Source organism: Rhopalosiphum padi, chromosome 2, assembly GCF_020882245.1.
Source record: "Rhopalosiphum padi isolate XX-2018 chromosome 2, ASM2088224v1, whole genome shotgun sequence".
In the NCBI taxonomy this organism is placed as follows: Eukaryota; Metazoa; Arthropoda; class Insecta; order Hemiptera; family Aphididae; genus Rhopalosiphum; species Rhopalosiphum padi.
In genome coordinates this window covers 15,612,484-15,639,457 of record NC_083598.1, presented here as the reverse complement: position 1 = coordinate 15,639,457, position 26,974 = coordinate 15,612,484, and the positions used below count along the sequence as shown (strand labels likewise).

Sequence of the window (26,974 nt, the reverse complement as noted above, 5' to 3'; positions counted from 1 at the left end):
ATAATAATACGTAAATCTATTATAAACTTTAATTAGTTTTTCAAAAATGTTAGATTTATAATGCTTGACTTCGGTCATGTCAACCAAAGTAAAATTATGACAAAGTTATTTTAAGTCAAAAAAATTTAAATGAATACTACAATATGTAATTTTATATTTACCAATTATAGTAATAAAATGCGTATTTCAAAATTTCAAATTGTTCTAACTTTCTAAAACTCAAACGCCGATTAATAAATAAATTAAAGTCACAAAATTAAAAAAAACTATTGAATTAATAATATATCCTTTAAGTCTCAATAAAATATAAATTATGTTTTCAACAAAATCGAAGTAGATAAAATGTTCTATTTTAGTATTTCATTCCTGTACCTTCCAGATTTAAACATAGATTAGTTTATATTAGTAAACTCTTTTAAAGCTTTTCAGTCTTATAGTACATCTAACTTTTTTCACGAACCTGTTTACACATTCTTTTCAAGTTTTTTTTATATAATCCTCTGCTATTTTTACTGTTTATTTATACTTTATTTGATTTTTCTTAATATTTCTAACATTTTTATAAGGAATATTATGTTGGAGCTATTTTTTTATTACAACACATACTTACTATTACTATAATCATTTTAAAGGTAAACAAATTATCTATGTCTTCTCATTTGTTTTCATGATATTTTAATTATTTATTATAATTTCCATGGAAAAAATATTATAACTTGTTTATATTAGTAATAAAACATAGCTCTGGCTGCACAGCCAGCAAAAGGTTAGTATAGAATAATAAAGATCAATAATTGTACTCCTCCAGATGTCAAACGTGCCCGTGCAGCATCCATTTGCGATGATCAGCATGCTAGGACTATGTCAGAAAATCTCGTGCATTATGAAGTGAATATTTGCCGAATGTCAAAGATAACATGTAATAAATAATTATGCTAGCACATAACTATAAAAAACTATAAAATGCAAAATTCAGCATGGCAAATTTTACACATAAAAATATATTTTGAAAAAGATAATATCAACATTTAACTTAGTCAAGACATGTTTACTCATTACTAAATACATTTATACTAAATACCTTTTTACCTATAGCTGAGAGATATAACTTAAACAATTTAATTCCATACCCTTCATTCCAGAATATTCTAATTTTTTGGTTAAAACTTTGTGATCTCATAAATCAAATTTTTATTTTTTATTTCTAAGAATTCACATAAAACTTGTTTTTTCTTTTAATCTAACTTATTATAAATTATTTTTGTAGAAGAATAAATCATATTATTAGGTGATGGCTATCTCCCAATATGCGGTCTGCCATTATTTTTGTGTACTACCTAAATATAAAATATTAGTATAGTATATGGTCTACTAATTTGTTATGTTCAACCATACATAAAATGCTCACATTGGTATTTTATATCATTTTCTCAATACCTATCATCGGTAAGACCATTAATAAATAAATCTACCTGATCTACGCTAACAATAATAAGTGAGCCGTGTCGAGGAAAGAGTTTACTGTTAGCATAAAAATAGTTTAGACGATTTAGTGTCGTTTATGGTGTGTAGAACTGAATAGTATAGTTATTTAGTTATAGTTATAGTAATATTTATAAAATAATCATACAGAACTTTTTTGAATGTTTTCTCTGTTTATTATTTTCGAGATTATAGCCAGCTGGTCTGCTACATTGTGCAACATTATGCCACAAATGTGGTTGTGAAGTAAAACTGTATCGAAAAAACGACAAAAGAAAAGTACGAGAAAGTTATTTCTAAAATGCATACATTATTTTTTTACATAAAAAATTATTAATAAGTTTAAAAAAATAAATTCTATTAAATTCTTTTTTCATTAAAATCAATATTTTATTTATATTTTTTTTTTTTTATAAAATGTGGGTAAGTCGCATACTTTACTGTAATTTTTATTACAGTAGACCATATATTGGGAGATAGCCGTTGAAAAAAAAACTAAAAACAAACTAAATTAATTGGTTTTTACTAAAAAAATAATTTTTATTTAAAAATTCTGTCAGTATTGTTTATCACATTTTTCAGGATTTTAGAAATATTTGACTTCATAGTTACCCACTTAAATATTTTAATTTAAAAGCTATAATATTTTAAGAAACCAACGAAAAACACAGATAATATACTTACTTTTAAGGTTGATAATACTTAAATTATAAAGCTGTCTAATATAGTATAGCTAAAGAAACAAAATTGGAATTGCTGAACGTACCTAAACTTGTTATTTGCTATGTTGACGGGTATAATACACGTAAGTGTGACATTTTCTTTGAAAAATAAAATTATAACAATGTTAACATTGTATTGTACATACAATGTACTTTTTTCATAAGCAGTTATATACCTCCTGATGGTGTTTATTTATTATAATAATATTATATATATGGCATAGGTATGTATATAATATTTTAAATTGTAATTTAATGAAAACAGTTTAAACTATTAATAATAGTTTATTTTTAACATGACATTATATTATGTACATATTGACTCTAATAGACAATGTGTATATTTTTGAAATTGAAATTAGGATTCATGCTGTGCATTGTGCACACAACCATAATAAGATGATGACAACTCTGTTAACATGATTAATTTGTATCTGATCCTTCCAAACAGTGGTTAATGGTTTAAGTCAATTAATGTAACAACAGTATACGGGTTAAAACACTAGTGTAATAAAAATAATACATAAAATATTAATAAAAATAATAACAATTAAAGCTACAAATTAAATTATAAATGAAAACAAGGTCGAGTTTAGTCGTCGTTTTCAAAATGTATTATGCTATTGTTTATTACTTATTATTACTTTAATAATACAAATTAATTAACTACTTTTTACACATGTATTATGAATTATGATACATAATACCTATTAATAAAAAAATTATCTTTCATATACTGAAAAATAAACTCTACATACAATATTGATTTGTAAAATTGTTCTAAAAAACGTTTTTACTCCTTAAAAAATATTGTTACCATAGGGTTTAACAAGGATGTAAATATCCTAGAAATATAATACGGGTGGTCCATTTTCCTTCAAACTTTTTTTTGTACGTCCATTTTCCTCCAAATATTATATTAAGCCGGCACCAGTGTAGTTGTGGACCGTATTATAAATCGAGCGAGGAACAGTCGATAACATCGTAACATAATATGTTTGATTAAGCCTAATAATTAAGATACGTACAAGACGTGTACAACGTCGATACGGGTTTAGTATACGTACATAAGTTATAGTGTGTATCAGTTAAGTTATCACCGATCGTTATGATGGTTCTCATGGTTACATACTGACTTATGTGAAACAGACATACGAATTACGAATGTTCAAAGTATGGGGTATTGCACTATATTTTTAGTAGCAAACTGTACGTCGATAAGTGACTATGGTGTTGAATGTGTTTTATAATCTTTTTTTATTTCTCTCAATTTTTAATTTTTTAAATATTATCTAAAAAGCGATATTTATGAAAAATTTCTACAAAAAACCTTTCTCATAATTCACGAAAATTACAAATATTTTTTAGCGTAGAAGCCAAAATCAGAATATGGATTATCACGTTGGCAATGTTGTTTAACTATTTACCAAGCAATAATATACACAAATAAAACTGAATAAATAGTTACTGATTACACAATTATTTATTTTATTTCTATGCAACATAAATAAACACCATTTTTATTCTTAATTCCTTATTAGAGGAAAACTGTATCTTATTTAGGAGGAGAATGGCTTCAGCCAAATATATTGTTTTCGAAAAAAAAAATATGTATTTTTGCATAGTGAAATTAAAGTTTTTATAGTAATGCATATTTTTATACAATATTACTATGTCTTATTTTTTATTTTAACAATTATTAATAATTAATAATTGATGTACTCGAGATATATAACGAGTTGCGTTATGTATAGTATAGTTAATACTACAGTATTACTGTACTAAAATATTACTAAGTAGTATGTACAGAATTTTTCTGTCCATATATATGCACTAAATTTAAATAATAATATGTATAGTTAAGATTTACATTAATTCCAAATATACATTAAAAGAATACTTCGTCAAAATTATTTAAAAAAAATTCAATTTAACTTATTTTCTCAACATAATAAATTATAGCATATGTTTTATACATTTTAAAGGGTAATTTGTTTGATCACAATTTATATAAGTATACAATCCATTTAGGTAGGTGTACTTAGACACTATATACTAAATCCCAGAATAATATCAAGATTTTCTTCATTTACCTAACTTTAAGTGCACTTTATTCTTCAATAAATTACGTGGTCCGGCTTACGAATGTATGCATTGTGTAATTTATATGAATTGCTTTGGTTGCTCTCTATAAATTAATGTCTTATGTGGCTATAAATAAGTATTTCATTGTAGGGTTACGTTTCCAATTATACTGAATACATCAACACAATTTCGTTTTGAAATGTTTACATTGACGAACAAGATCTAAAGTAGATTTATAGTTGGTATAATATAACATTTCGCGTATGCTATGAAGTTTGATAAGCTAGTCAGTGATTTTGGTACTTTTTCGATCAAATCAATAACTCATAAATATTTAACTACAAAGTAATGTAGGTATACATGTATTACCTATTATAATTACCTATAATATGCAATATACTTTATACGACTATACATAATAGTAATATGTAGGTTAATTATAATAAATTAATTTTACTTATAATCATAGTAAAGTTGTTTTTGAGAAAATTATTCCTATGGCAAATGCTTATAGTTAATGAATAAATATAATACTATGTTATTTTCTTATAACTGACACATCTCATCAATAATAAAATTGAGTTAATACATTGGCAAGAGCAAACATTGTTTCGTATATTGTATCTACCTAATAATATAAAGTATTGAAAATGTTTAATTAAAACTTGAAAATTTGTATTGTTTTTCTTGGTTCATAATTAGAAGTTTCTAATAAAAAATTGATAATTTTATAAGATTATGATCTGTTTTAATTATATATGTATTATGCTAAATTTATATTTTTATGTATCCACTTAAATTAGGTATCACATTTTTATTTTTTAAGGGTTGCTATTCTTCGCCAAGGGATATCAACAAATGTGTAATTATTTTTTTCAGCCAATATTGTCCCAGGAGACAATGACGAAACCGTTTTTACAAGACGATTTACAACGCAGAATTGTGCTGGGAATTGTGGTACAAAGATCCATTTATTCGGATATCTTAACGTATCTAGTATTTGACAGTATGATCAATTCTAAAGCGATGCAAAATTTATTTCAAACAGAAATAACGTAGACTAACAACAGTTTTGAGTCTTTTAAAAAATTATGTGATACAAATATAATACATAATTATTATTTAATATTATGGTATTTATAAGTGGCTACATTGTAGTATGTAGCTTGATTTTCACCATTTTTTAGGAAATCAACGTGCAGTATAAAATTTGGATAACATTTACATTAAGTGTTTAATTGTCAATAAAAAGAAATATGTTTGAATGTATTAACGTCTTATTTAATTAATTAATTTATAAACCTTTAAATTAACATATTTTACAAAATATATAATAATATAGTTTTTAACAATATTACCATGACAATTAATAATATTTCATACTTTATGTATACGATTACAGACTACAGAGTATTAAATATATTATGTTATCTAGATCCCATATTAATTTTTGTAATAAGTTATAAAAGTTTGTTGAATTTTAAGTCATGCTACGTCAGTTTATAAATGTTTCTACTTTGTTGTGACTTGGACTAGTAATATTATTTTATCATTGTTTGTGTTTCAGATGTATGAAAAATATATTTTATATTAAACCATTAAATAATGTATCATGTTGTATTATTATTGTTGTCTTATATAAACAACAACCAAATGTTGGTTAAATTATGTTATTTTAAATTGCCAATCATATTTTAGCATGATGTCAACTTACTGTCAAGTTAATACTACTATTTATATTACCACACACATTTTTGAAACTTTAATAATTTCACTTTCCATAATCCTTTATTTTTCATTTTGAATTAGAATATTATCTATAAGAAATCCTTAATCCTTTTTCCTTATAGAAGAAGCCAATTTAAAATTTTAAAATTACAAAATGTTGGGAAATTTTATAGGTACCTAAAAATTATTATAGACTATAATATTATGTTGACATATTGTATGCATTTGTTTTTAAATTATATCTGTACAATTTTCATTATAATGTGAACTACTTATCGGATGTCTTATTTTTTTTTACGAAATCAATAGAATAAGAAATAAATAATTACAAAACATTTTATGTTTTGGGAATGTTAATGATAAAACTAAAATCAAGATTGTTGAAAAATAGTTTAAAACTTTTGAAGAAAATACCCCTTTTTACATAGTTTCCGAGCTAAATGTTTTTAGTAAAATTATTCTCGATGTTAAGTAAAACAAACTTAGTAAGGCGAAAGGTCAATAAATTTGCATAGACCTTTTAGTGACTAAATATATTCATAAGAATTATTTTGATTTAATTCCTCAAAACAAGTATAAAAATTTGATTTTGAATTTATTTTAACTAAAGTAAATTAATCTCGTTTATAATTAAAATTAGCAAATTTAAATATCAACACAAAGTATTTTCTGTTATAAAATCCAATTAATATCCAGGAACTACTAGTAGGTCAAATTGATTTTCAATTTTAGAAATCGGTCTAGTTTATTACTTTTAGACTAATATTATTATTATGACAGCTTTTAGTATAATAAATATTAAATATACTATAGAAATACTGTATGCTACTATGGACTTTTATAATGGAAAATCGAATTTGTCTACCTATTGTTATTTTATTTTTATTTTTGTCATAAATCTCTTTTTAATTTTTTTGTAACATAAAAATAAAATACTTAAAAAATATGTATTTATTTTTTTTATACTTTTCTTATCATTGTTTATTCAAAATAATATAATTTAAGTATAATATTAAATCATAATTCATTTTGAACATTTTATTTTGTGAATTTTACAATATACATGAGCGCCACCAGGAATTTTGTTAGGGAGGTGCATGGTGCATAATAAATGCAGATTTCTAAATTATGCTTAAATTATGTAATTTAAATACATAGGAATATTTTTTGATGAGAAGAAAATACCAAATTTATTGATAATACAATTGAGGAATTTAAAAAAACCTAGGTGTCTACAGTTATTATTTAAAAAATAGGTTATAATTTTATTTTAATGTAAAATATAATATTTTCAACACCACTGTTTTTTTTTTAAATGTAATTATTTTTTTGAAAAGCCAGGGAGATTAATACCACACATGTTTTTTATTCATTTGCCATTCATATATTTAGAGTTTAAATAATTTATTTAAGGGTATATAACTACACTACAACATATTAACAATGATAATATACACAACACATAGAACAATTATTTATCCTGTAATCATATTTATTAACAATCTTATTTTAAATAATTATTGATAATATGATCTTCATAAAATGTTATTTATTAATTGATATAATTTACTTCAAAATGAGTATCTACGTATTATTATAAATTATTAAAATAAACATTGCATTTGTTTAAGTATAAATCTCAACTGAAAAAAGTGTCAAAAAAGTGATTTCTTACAATAATTTATCATAGTTGAATATTCTTGAACTTAGCACAAAATAATTATTTCTATAAAAGTTAAATTCAAAAAAAGTACAAGATATCGATTAAATAAAAAATAAACAAGATAATATATGTTTATATTAAATAATATATTCAGGTACCATAAGAATGCACACTTCCCTTTTATTTAATAATAACGCAATTAATCAAAACAATTTTAAGTAAACTTATAAATACCATATATTTACAAATTCTCGAAATTATTGTTTCTACTACTTAAGAAGTTTTCTATAGAAATATAAACTTTCTATAATATTTAAAAAAATTGTGTTATGTATTTTTGGCATTTAAGAAAAAAAAACTAAAAAAGTGGAAAATTTAATATTTGAGCAGCACAAAAAAACCTAAATATTTTAAAAATGGTATAATATTTATAAAATGCTAAAATGAATATTTAATAAAAATGTCAAGTATCGTTTTTAAAATATAATCAACAAATTCAATTTTTACAAAGAATTGTGTAACCTAATTCCAAGGTACTTTGTACTTTTGAATCCTATAGTACTAAAAATTCAACTTGCTACCAGAAACCTCATATAGTTATAAATTAAAGTATTTTATTACTTAAAAAGCTGAAAAAATCACATCAATGTAAAATCAATTATTCATTTTTCCACTCTCAATATTTATAATATTGTTCTAAATGAAGTCAAAGCTCATTGCATCGGTATAAAGTATAGTTATAATGATCTTAAATGAATTATAATTATAATGATATAATGCTCAGATGCATTGATTTAAATTGTTGCACACTACCCTACACGGTAATCATTTATTTGAAACGTTATTATTTTCGTGGTAACAAATATGTCGTCGATGTTTGGACGTATGGTAATTTTAACGAGTAACCATAGCAAAGCGAAGCATACTGAAAATAATTTCGCGAGTAATCTAATATTCAGACGAGACGAGTTGACGTTCTCGGGTTGACCGTCGCGGCCCTAGGGACGTATGACGTTTTAGAGTAGGTAGGTAGAGTACCTTTCTTGTTTGATTCTCAAGCTCTAACAAATCCTAATTCGATTAAAGGCATGGATTTTGATAATGGCGAAAACTCCAAACAAACGATGGTTGAAGGTTGAAAACACGATAATAGCAATTAAGAATATTACGTAATTTTATAATGTTGAAAACATATTTTTGTAATATACCCACGTGTAAATATTTATTATTTTGATTTAAAATGTGAATTATACAATATTACAAGTATCTGCAAACGTTAAAAAAAAAAAGACAACAACATTACGTACCTGCGGTTTATTAATTAATAAAATTACGTACGGCAAACAGTTCGATTGGTCGTTTGAACATTAATTTTGATGCCGCTATGCTAAAGTATCAAAATATATCGACGCGTAAATCAATTTGCTGTACGCCATAGTGTCACACAATAATATAAATACCTAATAATGTATTATATGCCTTGCACCTTACTAACGTTAAGCGACGGAAGAAAAAATAAAAAATCGATGAGGTCGATGGGGAGAAAAATAAATAAATAGAAACTTTGGGCATAAATATTTATTACGTGACCGGTGTACGGGGTCGGGTGTAATAAAACACCACACGCGGCGGTGGGCAATTTTCGAGTGTGTACGGTATCCGTGTACATAATAATAATATAATGCCGCGGACGGACGTGAAAATCCCCACAGAAAATGAACACGGTTTAACGAAGAATCACATAAATCAAATGTCCTTTATACGTTTGTACATCAGTATAATATGTGTGTGTGTGTGTGTGTGTGTATGTATGTATAATAGTACGTATATCGTATACCCGTGTAGTATGTAAAATAACCTTTTGCGGCCGGTTTGCGTGGACTACCGCTGTCGTCTACCGCCACTGACGTACCCGGAAAAACGACAACGCACCGATAATATTGTTATTAATATATTATTATATATTGTGTTATATAACAGTGGAGTCGGTCAAACTGTGTCACGCGGGTCGGTTATATTGCAGCAACTGCCACAACGGATATGCGTATATATTGCGTCGGTACCTATTATTTCGATATACGTGATTCCTGCAACCGCCGCGTAGTCGTCCTTTTCCCGAAAAGGGTATCTTCTAAACTATATTATTGTTTACCCCATTCGCATCAAACAAAACCCTCCACGACGTTTTTATTGGTTTTCAGACCCAACCACAGGGTAACTCGTACATTATATTTACTCGCATTATTGGATGTATATATGTGTGTGTATATAATATATATATACATATATCCTGTGTATGTACAGAGATTCTCACAGCTTACGTATTTTTCCACTCCAAAATACGTGTTTATACTTTATTATGGTATCACACTATTACCTGATATTATATTATATACTGCAAATATAAAACAGTAATTTAACAAAGCATCAGAAATTCAGAAATAATCAATATCCAAAGTACCCGAAAAATAATAATAGATAAATGCATACTTAAATTAACGTAGATGAAGTCATAATTATAAATAAAAAACTAGGAATTATTTTTGGTATCATATATTCATAGATGTCATCATGTTGAGTATACTTACCTCGTGTTCTCGCCATTGTGTTGATCACTGCAATGTTATTGCCCTATTACATGTAATATTTAGGCACAATTTGAATTTGCGCACTATATATTATTGGGTAAACTTAAATATAAAAGAGTAAATTGATCTATAATCATACTTAAAGTTAAGAACATTAGGTAGTTTTGTATTTGTATATTCGTACGTTGAATTTTTAAAATATTTCTATTTATCAATGATTTGATGAGCATTTTAAATTATAATATTTTACGTGCTTAACTTGCATACACATTCCATTTGACATTTTAAATCCAAACACTTATGTAACCACCTAAGTGTATATTGTATAAATTGTTAAGGTTTTTTTTTTAATTTAAACATTTTTATCAACACACCTTAAAAAATGAAAAAAAAAAATATTTTAAATAGCATAATTTTAGTTTAAGTATTTTTATTATTTATAATTTAAAATTCAATTTGTGTATGGAAAATGATAATTTAAGGATTACTGAAATAGTATTTACGAGTTTGTGAAAAAATATTTTTTTATGTATACATAACCAATACATCAATATTTTAACTTCTATCAATCATAAATTTATTTGTAGCTTTACAAATAAAAATAAACGAAAAAAGGTAACAAATCAAAATTTTTATTTATATTAAAAAAGAGATAATATTTTTAAGATTATAATATCAAGTCTAGAAAATGTTCATATAAATATTTGGTAAAAAATTCAATGTACTACAATTATTAATTTTATAAAATACAACCAAATCACAAAATCATTTTTGTTGTTTACCGATTTTGTGTAATAACGCCACTCATACAAAAAAGAAAATATTATTGTAAAACTAATTTATAGTGAAACAAATATAGCATCAATATGAATACCTTCAAACAGAATTTTTTTTTGTTGGAAACAAACTATAAACTTTAAAATACGGAGTCCTTTGATTTCTGAATATCGAAATTGTTCAGTATTTATAGGTTTCAGCAATCGTTCTTTAAAATAAAAAAAAAAAGAATATTGGATTTTTGCTCTCGTTTCGCAAACAACGTACAAATATTGAAATATGTAATGATAATTACATTTTTTCTATATTTTAATACGTGACACTGAATTTTTTTAAAAGAAGGGATTTCAATATTTTTTTTAACAAAACTTATTTTTGATTTGCATAACCTTGTATTATATAGTAGGTACTCGAATGAGTATTAAATAATAAATTATTCCGTCAGATTTTGTATATTATTAACAATGACAAACTTTATTACAACTCTTATTAAAATATTAAAAAAAATTTAATATACAATACAAAAAAACAATTACAAATATAAATATTTTAATTATGATAATTTAGTAAACGTAATATTTATTAGACTATATATAATAATATATTTCGTTTAAACCACGCGTATCAGTTGCGTCTTATTTCATTGACACTGTCAAAGCCATTTCTGACTATTACTGGTTTAGGATAACGCGCAGTAGGTACACGAAGAATCCTGTTATTCTTTCACCAATAACTAAATTCGTTTTATTTTTAGTGACTTAGTCATTTCGCGTCCACCACGAACGGTTGAAAAATAAATTCGTGTTACAATATTACAGTGGTTGATCGATGTCATTCGACCGCCACTCTTCATCACAGCCATTGCCCATAAATTAATGTTTGTACTTGCCACGGGTGAACTATCATAATGCAGCTTGTTCGCCTACGCTCGCATCTACGTAAGTAAACTGACCACAGCGCCCATCCCCGTCACTGCCGTCGGTATCTTTTTGCCGACAACTGGACGTGTTCCCGACCGCCGTGGACGACTGGTGACATGATTTTGAACAGTTGCAGCACGACGTTTCTTGCTTGATCGATGACGCGGGTCCGTCTTCTTTCTTGTGCTTGACTCGTCTGTTCTGGAACCAAATTTTCACCTGCTTCTCGGACAACCGTAGATAGTTGGCGATCTCTATGCGCCTCAATCGTGACAAATACATATTGCTGGAGAATTCTCGTTCCAATTCCAATAGCTGGTTACTGGTGAACGCTGTCCGGATCCTTTTCGAACTTCCGGAATCTGTGTCGCTTTCGCCATTTTCTCGTTGTGAGTCTCCAGTCACAACACATTCTAGAGAAAAAAACATAAATTTAAAATCCGATTTTTTTTTCAAAAAGTCGTCATCACATAAAGCAATATATCTGGATTAATATAAATAATAATATTATAATATTATCGTATATAAAGGTAGAGGGCGCGCGTCTTGAACTATGCACATATAATTTAATTTAATTACTAATCAAGGATATTTATCTTAATGTTATAGGCATTGTAAAAGTAAAGATTTCGTATTCAGAATTTAAAAAAAATTATACAATAATAATAATAATATATTTAAAAACATTATATAAGTATTATTTTTTTTCTAAATTCTGTTCGGAATTAAGTGAAGACCAATAAAAGTATAATAAAATTTCAGTAAAGAAGTTCAGTAAAAAAAAAAGGAATTGTTTGTGGCTGTTTAAAATCCTCTTTTATTAACATATTATATTATATTATTATTAGATTTATTGAAAGGAAATCATTTTTTTTTTAATCTCCCATCATTAGCAAGTAATAATTAATAAAGCACCTAAAGCAAATCTCTTAAGTAAAGTTGACTAAATTTTCCCTTCTTTTCGAACATTTTTATTAATGTTGTTCAAAATTATCATTGTTTGATGTTGTATTTAAAATTTAAACATTGTTTAAAATATTTTCGAACCTACAATTACAATTTAAGGTGTATTATATACCTATACCATCAAAAAACTAGTAATTAAAAACTCATGACTGAAAAATTTGATATTAAAATAATTTTTAAAATTTTGAATCGATATTGGACTAAATTAAATTATACGCCTCATTCAATTATGTATAATAAAGTATTATGTGTAATGTATTACAAGTTCACGAAGACATTTTTCGTTTTAAATTTCTTTACCAGAACTTTTAATACAATACTGTTTCTATAATGGTACCTAACTAATAATAGAATTAAAATACTCAATCTCCTTTATTTATTATATATTTTTATATCAAAACTTACCCGAGTCGTGTTCTATCATTTCGTTCGCGGTTCTCTTTTTCGCCGAAGTCTTAGCATGATGTGGTTTATTTTTCAAGGGCGTGCTGGTGGCTACAAAGGGAATTGGTTTTACGACCGTTGGTGATATCTGCTTCTGGTGGTTATGCTGTTGCTGTTGGTGGTCTTTGCCGAATGCACCAACGGCACCTGCACTGCTACTGCCGCCAACCGGATAACCGAAAAATCGCGGATTAGTTGCCGATGGAAATACAACGGGCGTCGGAGATTGGTATCCATAGACGGCGGCCGCTGCTGCAGTCCTATTCAAGAACTGAATGTACTCATTAAGTTGTGGATGATATGATACGGAGGCCGCGGATACGGAAGCTGCAGCGGCGGCAGCAGCAACGGCGGCGGTAGTGGAGGGACGTTTAACGCTTCCTATGAGCGTGTCGATCAGGAATGATCGGGACATGGTCTTCTTGGTCGAGGTCATCGTCACGGGCCAACGAGGACCGTCCATCGTGGCTACCGGTGGAAACGACTTGGAATCAATGGTGACCCTATCACACGCACGTGACGCAACGTCGAGACTTTAATAAACTAATAATCGACGGAAATATAATATTTTAATGCGGTTGCGATAATACGATCTGCGAGCAGTGTAATTATTACGTGACGAACGTATATGGATTTGCGCGCGCGAACACGACGACGTCCAGCGTTGAGGTCTTCGATAGCGGGGTTGTGGGGCGACTGACTGTCTGCCGGAGATCTGCGTCGCACCAACCCCACAAACCAACCTCGAGGGTCGTCCCCACTACTAAACCATGATCCGTCTGTCAGGCACCGCCTACCGATGTCTTGTACGGTACGACCCTTATTTTTCAGCCCTCAAGAGAGAGGGTGCTTCGAGTACGGTGCGTCTGTGTGTGCGTATGTGTCGCCTCTGCCGTCGTATACAATAGTGTGTTTATTGACTGTTTTTAAAAACCCATCCCGCTAATTGTCCGTCTGTATACAATTATATATATCTGTCCGGCGACCGAAAATCAATCTACTCGACCAACCCCCACTCCTCGTGGGTTTCCTCGTAAACAAATATCCGCACCGGTCCCCGGTTTATTAATCATACCCCGATAACTTCCGCCGCAACCGATCCGTGTTCTTTTACCGACACGCTTATATTTGTTATCCACGATGCACCAGACGCGGAAACGTCATTCGTCGCCGCTGTCGACTACTCGTGATGATCAACAATACATTTGAATGAATTCTGTTTGTGAATACGGGCCAATTATATTATGTATGATACGATACTTGTAAACACGTAGTACTTATATGGACATTATTAACGCGTTTGTCGTAAGAAAATCTATTGTATGTGTATATATTTATATTTATATATTGTATGAATGTATTTCATACTTAACTTTTCATGATTAATTAACGCTGTTGTATAAATATCGTGTATATACATAAATAATGTATGTCGTAACACGATAATATTTTACACTGTCTAGCCTTTCCCTACGATATGGAAAAATAATATAAATACGGTGTTCTACCCGCTATCTGCGGGTCGTATCGTTATCTCTTCTCAAACATTGCTGTTATTAAACAGTAAAGACTATAAGTGTCTACACTAATTGTTTTTAAATATCGTTTTTATTCAATTTGATGAATCATTTTGAGAATGAAAAAAAATAATTTTACAATTTGTTTCGTTATCAATATTCAAAATTTTGTCTTTTTGAAGACAGCATACCTACATTTTTAATTTTATATTCCGAAAAACATATTTTGGAGTATTTCAAATGAGTACTTAATTAATTAAAACTTTATAACTATTTATAGTTTAGATGAGCTACGAACAGTACACCCAACCAAATTTTAGTCCACCCATCCACACATCTAATTTACAATATCGATGACTAATTAACTTTTTAACTATAGATACTCGTTCGAAATTTGATTTTATGGATTTGAATATTCAAATTATAGGAAATTTTAAAATATGAAATTTAAAATGTATAGTGTCACTCAAACAGTAAAACTTAAAAAAATGATACCGATATGAAATTGTTAGAATATTATTCAATTTTACTTTTTTATAATGACATTAATAATGAAAAATAATATTTTCAAAAAAGTTTAGAGTTTTTGAAATAATATTAGTGTAGACACTTAAATGGATAACCTTGTGTATAATATATACCGTGTATCCATATTATATTCCATATATATATATAATAAACACATTATATTTAGTGTCAACACTCAACACCTTTTTGGGATTATTAAATTTAATACTGTGAATGCCCCTCATAAATAATAATGCGATTTAATAGATTAAATATTAAAATAAAAATTCAACGAGAAAATCAGTTTTACATTGCATGGCATTAGTGACAGCGCTCATATACCTAATGATATTATTTAACTATTTCAGTACTTAACTGATGTTCCATTAATTTGAGCTGATTTTCTTAGAATTTTAAAATTAATAAAAACTATAGTACGGTTATTTAATTTTCAGCAAACAAAATATTTTGAAAATTTAATAAAATGTAATATATACAAATAAACTTAAAAACCAAATTATTAAGGTAACTAACGTATTTATGAAAAAAAAAAAAAATGTTTTTATCGTTAAAATATACCATAATTTGTATTGCATAATATAATATTGTGCCGTTATTTTATACACAAGTATATCAAGTATATAAAAGTATATTATTAATATATAAATATATATTAGATATTGCATAATAATAATATGATAGCATGAAGTGTAAAAATAAATTACTTAACATAAATCAAACAATTGAAATTAAAAACATACGAGTAAATGACAAATAAATTAAACACCCATTAAAAAAGTAACATAATTTATTTTTTTTGAACATACAATAATAATAAGTAAGTACCTACATTATATAATATGTTATACTTTTAATTATTTTATTTTATTAAATTTAAGTTTTATTTAGGTATATAAAACCGAAGTTATTATAAGTTTCAATGAAGAATTAAAGACATTCTTGAATTAATAATAATTTGTATTTAAATTTTACAATTTTATTTCGAGATAGGTGCACATTTACGATTTACCTAATAAAAATAAAATTATTAATAATTAATGTTACTATAATATTTTATCACTTAAAATATCAGAAAAAATAATATTATTTCATATAACTAGTTTCATATAATAATTTATTAAAATGTATACTAGCCAGTAGCCATATTACCGCATAACTACATAATATTTCTTATAATTTTTTAAATATGTTATCACTTAACAGAAAATTGATCTGCTTAAACTACTTAATGTCTCTATGTAGGCAACAGGATTTCAAGAACTTAATCGTGAAAACAATTTTATGTTCTGAAATCAAAACCAATACAATTATTTTAATAAATCTAATTGTTTTTTTAAACAATGGTATGTATTTCTTTTTAAATCTTCAATAGTTTTATTTATTAATTTTTAATCAAAATGTATCGGTTGTGTAAATTGAAATGTTTATTTACAGTTGATCACAATGTTTATAAAAAATTTAATACAATGATATTATTTAATAAATAAAATAGTATTTTGATGAAAACTATTTTATAATAATACTCAGTCTATGGGTACAATCACTCATTGCATGTCAATTAAATTGTGCTAATAATTGTGCTTTAGTTAATAACCCGGCTCACTTAATAGGTACTTAGTTTTATTTTAACTATTCCATATTTATATTTATAATTGTTATATTATTATCTTATATAATTATAAATAATACAATTAAAATATCTCTCAAGTATAGAATGAGTAGTTTTTCTATATATACGAATATATTTTATTTTTTTATGGAGAAGATTTATCTTCGAATCAAGTTCTTTATGCAGTTCTATTAAACATAGGCTTTAGCACAATACCCATAAGCTATAGTATTCTTTATTCTTTATGTAGATAAGTTTATATTTTCTAAATTATTAGTAGATATATATATATATAATAACTAAAGGAAAACTAGACTTTTGCAAAGGAGTAATCTACTGTAAAAAAGGAAGAAATTACGCAGTGCGCGTTCATTGTGAGCGATTTAAAGAGGATTTTGTATATAATCGTGGAATTTGAGCCGCGTCGAAGCACATCGAAGTATGTTTTTAAACGTTTCGGATATTTAAACCATTTGGTTTAACGGATTGAACCTGACCGTATTTGAATAATTATATTCGACGCTTGGGACGATTATTGCAAGCCCGGGGAAACAATAATAATAATACTAATATGTGAAATATCCGAGATTGGTACTACACACACTACTATTAATATTATTTCTCGCTTAGGCTTAGGTCATGTAAGTATCCAACGTGTTGCATATTCCGACCTAATCAAAATAGTCACGATGTTTGTAGTCTGCCAATTATGGACGTATGGAATATTTATTGATTGTATTTTTATATATAAGCATTAACGCAAAGTTATTAAAGTTATATAAATCTAAGGTATTACGACTTAAGTTCGTAGATTAATGAAGTAGACAATTATAAAAGCTTACAAAATAAGTGTCACAGATATGGTGTAATAATGGTAGCTTAAATGAAATAGTATAATTTCGGTAGATGAAACAATATTGTGTGCAGAGTGATGGTTTCTGGAATAGGTACAAGATATTTACAGATTGTATAGGCCATAGGGTATTGCATGGGCTCATTTTGGCCCAATAATTCGCGACATTCGGTGAAAATATGCTCGATTGTATCTGATGTGGCGCATGAGTTACAGAGAGTTGATCTTGTTCTGTTATCACTATTATCAGGTGCTTGTGTGTATTACTTGTACCAATAATATTATCTCTGTATGGTAATCTCGCGCGTTGTATGCCGTTAGAAATCATCAAAATTATATAGACCATAGAAAGCGCAATCGCCATGCTGAAGTTGCTCATATTTCAAGTTATAAAACTAATATCGTATGAGTATAAAAGATTAGTACAAGCACACGTGGAATCGTTAGCTGTATAGGTATTTATGTTTAATTGTCAAGGTTACGACATTTTTCAATACCATTCTGTCTTTATCGATATATTTCTAAATTCTATGTAATAAACTAATGTAATAGTTTTAGTAATGTCAATAAAACTAACCTTTTTGTGTCAATATTTTTTATTTATCTATGGTGGTAGGTACCTGAAACCGTCATCTTAAACGACGGTTTTATATCATATAGTTCTCAAGTATTTTATGTTATTACAGAAATTGCGTGGATGATGGTCGCCCTGTATCGCGTTCTCTCTGATACCATCTCCAGTCTCCACTCCCCTCGCCGACCGAACGTAAAAATACGACGACTGAGTCGGTCGTTATTACGATTACCATTTAGATGGGTCACTGTAGTATGCATTGCACAATAAATAATGTGTCTAATAATAATATTATATAATTGTACTCATTCAGCCGCTAAAAGAGGAATATAAAATCGTTTACACTATTACAACCGTTACCCCTTCACGGACCGACTGGTTATTATTATTATCTATTTTTTTTCATTGATCGTGTGTGTTTATTGGACGAAACCTTCTGTGCAAGGGCGGAGTAACCGGCACTGGGGATGGTAATACTGCCGCCGCGGGAAATAAAAAAGGGTAACGAACGGCCGTGGCGGGACGACGAAGGGATAACCGATAACAATACGAATCGTTTAATCGTCTGTCATATCCGGTTCTAAACATTGACGATAATATAATATTGTACGAGTGAGTAGTTTATGGAATAGGTATATGACAATAATTATTATATTGAGCGTCAAGCGGTAGTCCCAACAAAAAAATTGATGAATTCCGGTATAAATAATAAAAATAATTAATTGAAAGACGTATCAAATACGTTTACCGATAATTCATTTTTAAACAAATTAAAAAATCAAAACCGTTAATTGAATGGTGCTGTAAATTTATTCGACTAATTAAACTCGAACGCAATTTTATAATATACTTCTGCATTATAAAATTAATTCAAACATAAACACGAAACCATATATGTTATTATACATTATAGCTTTCATTTTTTTAGTTGGAAATCTCAATTTCTATAATATTATATTTTTAATTAAAAAACAAATTAAAATGATTCACTCAATATTTTCAAAAGAATGAAAAGACTATATAGTAAAAAATAGAAATAATATAATTTATAATAAAAACAATATTTTGATGTTATATAATAATTATTAATAATATTATTACAACTTTGATTACAAAATCAAAATATTTACTAAAATACATAACTTGAGGAAATAATATTTATACTACCAGACTGGATTTGTAAACATATTGATACTCTTCATAATTACTTATATGTTTTTTAAAAAAAACATACGAGTAGGTAAACTTCAATAAATACTGTTTGACAAAATTATTAATATGAATATATGATATATTGATATCGTTTCCTCGATTTATGTTGGTTCTATAATTTTTTTTTTGAACACTTTGTTTACACGAGTGACGTGTTGGAGGGATATAATATTTCCCATAATGAAAAAGCAACATTATTTTCTGGGCTTATAGAACATTGTGTGGCAGATGAGAAAATTATGTTTGGACAACAATAACAAACGGCCGTGGTTTATCATGTTTATGTATGTTTATTAAATTGTGTACGAGGTGAGAACACGACCCATACGTGTGCAAATGGTTTGAGTGTCACGGGCTTGGGCAGGAAAGAATTCAATGATAATATTACATGTATTCGAATAACGTACACGAATCACTGTTTCGTCGATCGAAAAGAAAAAAATTCACAGGGTTATCGAATTGCGGATAGAACATTTTAAATTGATGCCGTGGAAAACGGATGATGCCGTCATATGTAAGAATAGAAAATGCAAAAATAATCGAAATACGATGTGAAAATATGTCTTGTGCAGTATTGTAGGTGGTGGAAATAGATTACCCATGAAGCAACATCACTTGAAAACTAACATAAAAAAATGTATCAAAAGTACTGGACACGAGAGATGTAACATATCGCATTCATGTTTTATGTATCAAATAACTTTTGTCTAGACGTTTCTCTGTATATTTTGTTAACGATATTGTACCTTTTTATTTTTCCTTGTTTTTTTCGCCCTTTTATGTGGTTTACGGATGCCTGAATCTAATGGTTTGTACAAAATAACATAATCAATGCGACGAAAAAATATATTCATATCTATATTCTATATACTATTTTTATTATTGATTATACAAATAATAGTATTTTATATAGTTTACAGCTCTAACTACTATTATAATTATTTGGTAACGTCAATATTTTATTAATTTTCTATTTCTTTGTAATTCATATTATTATAATATTATAATTTTTCTGGACACTTATTTTTTTGAAAAATGTTAACCGAATTATTAACCTTCCTTAACCAAATTATCTAGGCACTGCACTTGTGATAATGTAATAATTATGTAATAATAATGTAATAACTATATCTATGTTGATATTATATAATACATAGCAATTATGAATATTTCGCTACACTGCCTTTAGTCACTAGTTAAGACTATAAGACGATAACACTAGTCACTTATCATCGTAAATTGGTATACTTTACCTACATAGCATAAAATACAAAGTAAATATACTATATTACTATATAACTGTATAAGACGAAATAAAGTGAATTTCACAAAAGAAGAAACTGCATTGAATTTTTAAACAATCAACTCAAATTAAAATATTTTATTTTGGTAGGTATGTACATCGAAATTTATTTTAACTATATTTACTATCCACACTATTTTGTCAATAATTATTTATTGTTCTAAAACAATAAAATTTCTGAAAAATATGAAAATTATATAGCAGGAAATCTGCAATAATGTGATTACAATTTATATGATTGGATGACATGGAACATAATATCAAACAAAGCATTTTTAATTAAATTTAAAATAATTTAATAATTTTAATACGAAATTAATAATTTATCATAAGCGTACATACACACAGTATAGGCAGTATAGTACCTATTATACATTTCTAATTAATCTGTTTATATATTCCTATTGTACATATTATTAATTCACACACATATAATAATCATATTCACACAAATAATAATCATATATAAATTTGAGAAATGATTAATATTCAAGATTATATCCTTCAATTTAATGTAGGTATACTATAAAAAAATTACTTTTGAATTTTTAAATAATGTATAAAAGTTTGATAAATGACTATAAACTATGAATTATTATAACTTTTTTTAAACACACCTATATAATATAATTTTAGTGAAACGTACATAAATTTTATAAATTAATAAACGCAACAAAGCAATACGAATTTACACTACAACTTTAAATTTTCGTATTTACATTTAAATTGATCGTACTTGATTGCTCTAAATTAGTCAATATTAAACGTATAAAACGATTTAATTGTTCATTTGAGAAAGGCTTTGGTACAAAAACCGCTTTATGAATATTGTGAATAATAATTTTCATATTATTATTTTTTTTTAAATTTAATGTATCGTTTAATTTCTTTATATAGCAATATCAAAATAAAATCAAGTTTTATTTACACATACATTATTTAAAATATATAAATAACAAAGTTCGAGCAGTTATACTCTGAAATCAAAATTATATTTAAAAAAAATATAAGCCAGTAGCCAAAGACGGCCACTATCATCCAGTTTTAACCACCAAGTCGTCGACAACCGCGTGTTGAACGTCTATATCCATCAGTACAAAATGGACGTACATGCACGGCCTTTCGACTTTCGAGATTACGGACTTAATGGTTATGCCGTAATGTAACGGGTGTTGTAGTAGTACTGTGTTCACGTCTGAGTCCATCTTGCTCGTGACAGCCTGACAATAAATGGAAAACACAGAGCTTGAAATTGATATTAAATATCGATGACAATTGTTAAAAAATATTTTTATAAAATTAAAATTAAAATTGATAATATTTTTATTATTGATATTCAAAATAGCAAATATATCTAGTAAAATTTTAAAATAATATACAACTGTAAAAAAGGGAATTTAAAATTGAAACCAAAATCGAAAAAAAAGAATAAACAGAATACAATATAAATAACCATACATTTAGCGGATAAAGAAAGAAACATTCATTTATATATTATACATATACACATTTATATTATTTGATATATCTATTTTTTATATAAAATATAGAACAGAAACATGGAAAACTATTGATTTGAATTTATAGAGTGTAATTTAACTTTGCATACAAATATGAAATAGGTACAAACAAATATTACAATGTATCGCTATAATTGGTCAAGTCTTGTACTGCAACGTCCGCAACTATAAATTCATGTAGAATGTAGAATGTAGATGACAATAATACTTTAAATCGTTTAACGGTTATGTTCATAATTTGTATTTAATATTTGATTTTGTAGATTTTAGTGTATTTTGCCTTAAAACTGTTTTAATCGATTACTGTAGAACACAATTATTACAATGAGAATCACCTTCTTGTAATGGCTCCTGGATAATTATAGTTTCCACGAATAGATCTCAAATTATAATTTAGGGAGAACTATATTTAAAAAAAAAAAAACAAATAACTCCGCAGCAGAAAACGAACAAAAAACTTATAAAGGTGGCATACCCCGCACTACCGTGTACGTCACGAACACCACCGTAATACACATCAAAAGAATGAAGTAAAGGTTCACGAACCTGCAGTTTTTATACACGTGCCAATTCTACGCCATCAGTCACGAAAAGGACGGTATTTTAAAAACTATAAATTTTAATATACAGTCATTAACACTTCTGAGTATATTATATTTATATATGATTGTTGTGTTCTTATATAGCCCTTTATATAAGTCTCCTTTATTGTATTAAATATATTAAATACAATTATATTTATATATTATGTCATACTCTTATAGTCATTATATTTTATTTTATATTAAGTTTACGGATTGAATATCTAATGAATACGTTATTGTTAATGTTGTGTACGATATTTCGGTTTAAGCCAAAATCGTCCGTAGTACGTCAGTCCTGGTTTGGTTCCGGATTTGACGTATAGTTATTTTTGAGTTCGCTCTTGAGGAATATTCGACGCACAACAAATTGTTTAAAAGTTCACTTATTTATTTAAATATTCAACACCGTTATAAATATAGTTACATTAGTCTTTACGGAATCGCTGGTTGTTCACGACTACTAACAGAGAACATTTTACAGGCAGCGATTGCGTCGTAATTAAAATCAAAAAAAAAAAAATAAATAAAATGTAAGAGACTACAATATGCTTACAATGTTTATATGGCTAAAAATATATCCTAATGTATATTGTATTCTTAATGCTACAGCCAAGGGTTCCCAATATTCATCGGATCTTATAGTCTGCAATAATATGTTTTTATTAATATATTATATTGTAACAATATGACAGCTTTTTATTGCGTATGTGTAGTATGATGTTGGTACGATTCTACAATAAAAATATAATCGTATGTAATTATAGTATTATTTAATTTTTTTTGTTAGTGGATAGCTAGTCAACGCTCCGTTATATTGGTAAGTAAATATTAAACAGTACCAAAACTGATATTCAGAAAGTACAAGTTAAAAAAAAATTATTCATAGAAATCTAAAATCTATGTTTTAATTTATGTGAATAATTATTGTATGTTTTTATCATAACGATTTTTCTCCGAGAGAAACATAATATAAACATAAAAGGTGGAAGATGGCATTTCGTTTAGTAATATTGTATTATATAGACCTACATAATATGCACTGTACGGTAACGTCACTAAAATATTAAAATATATAATATTTATGTAATCTCACGGTATTACTGATTTTTAATAATAATTAAATAGTTTTAATAATACATTAGTAGTACTACAGCGGTATGAAAAATTATTGTCGTATTTTTGAATTTTGTATTACATTGTGCTGTTGTCTATATTAAGGTTTTCACGGAGAAGTTAATCGATAATGCGTGCGTGCAAAACTCTGAACTGGGGGAAAAAAAAAAAACAAAATCGGCGATAATCCTTTACTAAAAATAACCGGCGGAAAACTATATAAAAATAAAATATTACCAACGAACGAACGAACGAATGAGCGACAGCGGCTAAAAACTCGCAGACAAATAATTTTCTCCGTCCCCCGACCCCTCTTATCCCGATATTGTAAAATACCTACACACAATAATACATAGGTATTATAGCGTTATCATAATAGGAACCTCTTTCGGTCGATCGTCACGGGCCGACCGCCATTCGAGTGCCTTTGACATTCACCGCACAGCCGCCGCGAGTGTACACACTGGGTGTCAGGTATTTAGCGCCCCTTATACGAGATAGTGCACACACACACACACACATTTATACGTATAATGCGAGTACACATATTATTTCGATTTATATATAATAGCAGGTATAACGCTACCGTTGGCGGTGTGTCGGCACTCGTTTGTACATAATGCACGCATTGATAAAATTTAATATAATAATATGTAGAGCTGTGCGTGTAATATGACAGTGTGGCGATGACGTACCTACATACGAATTACGAATGGACATGATATTTTTCGTAACCGCGTAAAAATATACAGGGTGATTCGCCAAGCACGATCGCCGTGTTTTTTTTTTTTAATTCGATACGACATTCTGATTTTTGGAATTTTTAAATTATACTTCAAGACCATATTATTTTCAAGTTGTCGAGATCTTTTGTACATTATATTTGAGGAGTGTTTTTCAAATGATATAACCCCCTCTCCCTTACACTACTGTAAAATATTTAGCAGTGAATTTCTCTAAAACAGTTAATCAAAATTCAAATTCAAACGAATAGTTTTTGAGGATAATACGAGGTCCATGGTAATGAGTTTAAAAGATACGGGGGCAATGGAAATCTGAATATTTTAGTTGTTAATATTAATCCATCAACTTTAATTTTAATTTGTAAAAATGATCCAAGTTTTATAATAGGTACTAGATTTGATATTGATATTACATATATTTCATATTTTCGTATGGAAATTTTTAAACACTATATTATTAACCTTAGTAAAGACATTTTAATAATTGGAAAACTACTCGTTTAAATTTTAAATTGAGTACACAACAGTTATCAAAAAAAAGTCAGAATTTCGATAAATTTATTATTATAAGATAAAATGACGTCCGCCCATTTTGTTCACTTTATGATCGCGTTTTGTGAATTACCCTGTATATATAATTTCTACCCATATACGTTAGAGGTACGAAAAAAAATCAAATCAAATCCATCTGTTCCCATTTTGGCGGTGGCGGCTGTGGTTTTCATCCGTCTGTCCGCACAAAAGTGTTGTTAAGTCATTTTCGCGTCCGTCTTCTGGCGCGATGAATGGCTGCCAATTGAACAGCGCATAGTTGCCGACGACGCCACCGCATTTCTCAATGGGATATCACTCTCGAGTGTCAGAACTGCGAGCGGTATACAATTTATACATATACCATTTATTATTTAAACATGTATATTGTATATACATATAAGTACTTATATGTTTTTATTGTGTGTGTGTTTCAGCGAGTTGGGCGTATTTTTCTTCTTTCGCCCACACCTCTTTCATTCGATTCACACATACGTATCTGCCAGCAGAGCCCCGAAACTGCTCTCATTTTAAAATTCAAATATAATGGTTAGCCTTTCAAATAAACATAATATAGGTATATTAAATACATTCATTTTCGATGTACAATACTCAATGTCTTGATTAATTTTTGTTTCTAAAACAATATTTTTTACATAATGTCAAGTACCTACCTAATTCATTATTTTTGCAGACAATCGATTAGCTTACTAAATTTGTTGGTGAATTTTTAAGGTTTTTCACTTTGTTTTCATCCACATACGTGAATATTATAATGAAGCAAAAACTGTTAGGTGAAAATAGTAATTTATTCGAACGAAAGTTTATTTTTATACAGTCCATCTGTACAGCTAAACATCCAGAATGCCTTATAGAGTGACGTTTAATTTTGAAAATCAGTTTTTTAGATGTGAAAATATTAGCTTCCGTTTTGTTCTTAAGCGTTAAGATGAAAGTTCATTCAAATATATATATTCTATGTCAGACTTTCAAAAAGTTGTTCATAATACTAGTGACATAAATCTATAAACCAAGGACTGAGTACATATTTCGACCCCAAAATTTTATCCACTGACAACCGCCTTCATGATGTCTAGAGCCATCAAAAATAAATACTCAAAATCTTCTTTCGTTTTATCAACGAAACTTTGACAAACACATCGGGAATACCTGGAATACTGTTTCAACATTTTTTATTCAGAGCATGAATCATACTACGTATTCTTTGACACTAGATGGGGGGGGTCACCAATTTATTAGCTTCGATGTATAAAACAAAAATAGCAAAAATCATACAGTCGGTAGCTTTATCACAAAATATAATTATTGTAGAAATTACTTAACATAACAACAAAGGGATTACATAACTTGGTAGAATAATCCGATAAATTGTACCTATAAAACGATATAAATATACTTAAGAAAGTCAACTGGGACTTAAATTGTTGTGCACATTAAACAATTACATACTTAACAATATCTATTTTATGATTTTCTTATATTTTTTATGTA

The 26,974-nt window shown here is 27.7% G+C and overlaps 2 protein-coding genes and 1 long non-coding RNA gene across 4 annotated transcripts in view; all 3 read right to left on the bottom strand.

The window, feature by feature from the left end:
• LOC132923049 (uncharacterized) overlaps positions 1–26,974 on the bottom strand; it is a 225,397-nt gene that overhangs the window by 156,051 nt on the left and 42,372 nt on the right. The gene's annotated exons all lie outside the window — the stretch shown is intronic.
• LOC132922751 (homeobox protein Hox-D4-like) lies at positions 11,479–14,109 on the bottom strand. The gene is made up of 2 exons (XM_060986433.1): positions 13,337–14,109; positions 11,479–12,378 (listed from the first exon to the last, which is right to left on the bottom strand). The coding sequence occupies exons 1-2, from the start codon at positions 13,836–13,838 to the stop codon at positions 11,948–11,950; spliced, it is 933 nt and encodes a 310-aa protein (XP_060842416.1). The 5' UTR covers positions 13,839–14,109; the 3' UTR covers positions 11,479–11,947.
• Positions 21,874–26,974, bottom strand: part of LOC132921810 (uncharacterized) — a 32,097-nt gene continuing 26,996 nt past the window's right edge. For both annotated transcript variants that reach the window (XR_009660955.1, XR_009660956.1), the window contains one exon: positions 21,874–22,191. This is a non-coding gene — a long non-coding RNA (uncharacterized LOC132921810). The remainder of the gene's footprint in view (positions 22,192–26,974) is intronic.

What these genes read in the sequence shown, in the direction of transcription:
- LOC132922751 (XM_060986433.1), bottom strand. Translation starts at nt 13,838, where the DNA reads ATGGACGGTCCTCGTTGGCCCGTGACGATGACCTCGACCAAGAAGACC. An exon ending in AATGATAGAACACGACTCGG is followed by an intron (nt 12,379 to 13,336) that starts GTAAGTTTTGAT and finishes TTTTTTCTCTAG; the next exon opens with AATGTGTTGTGACTGGAGAC.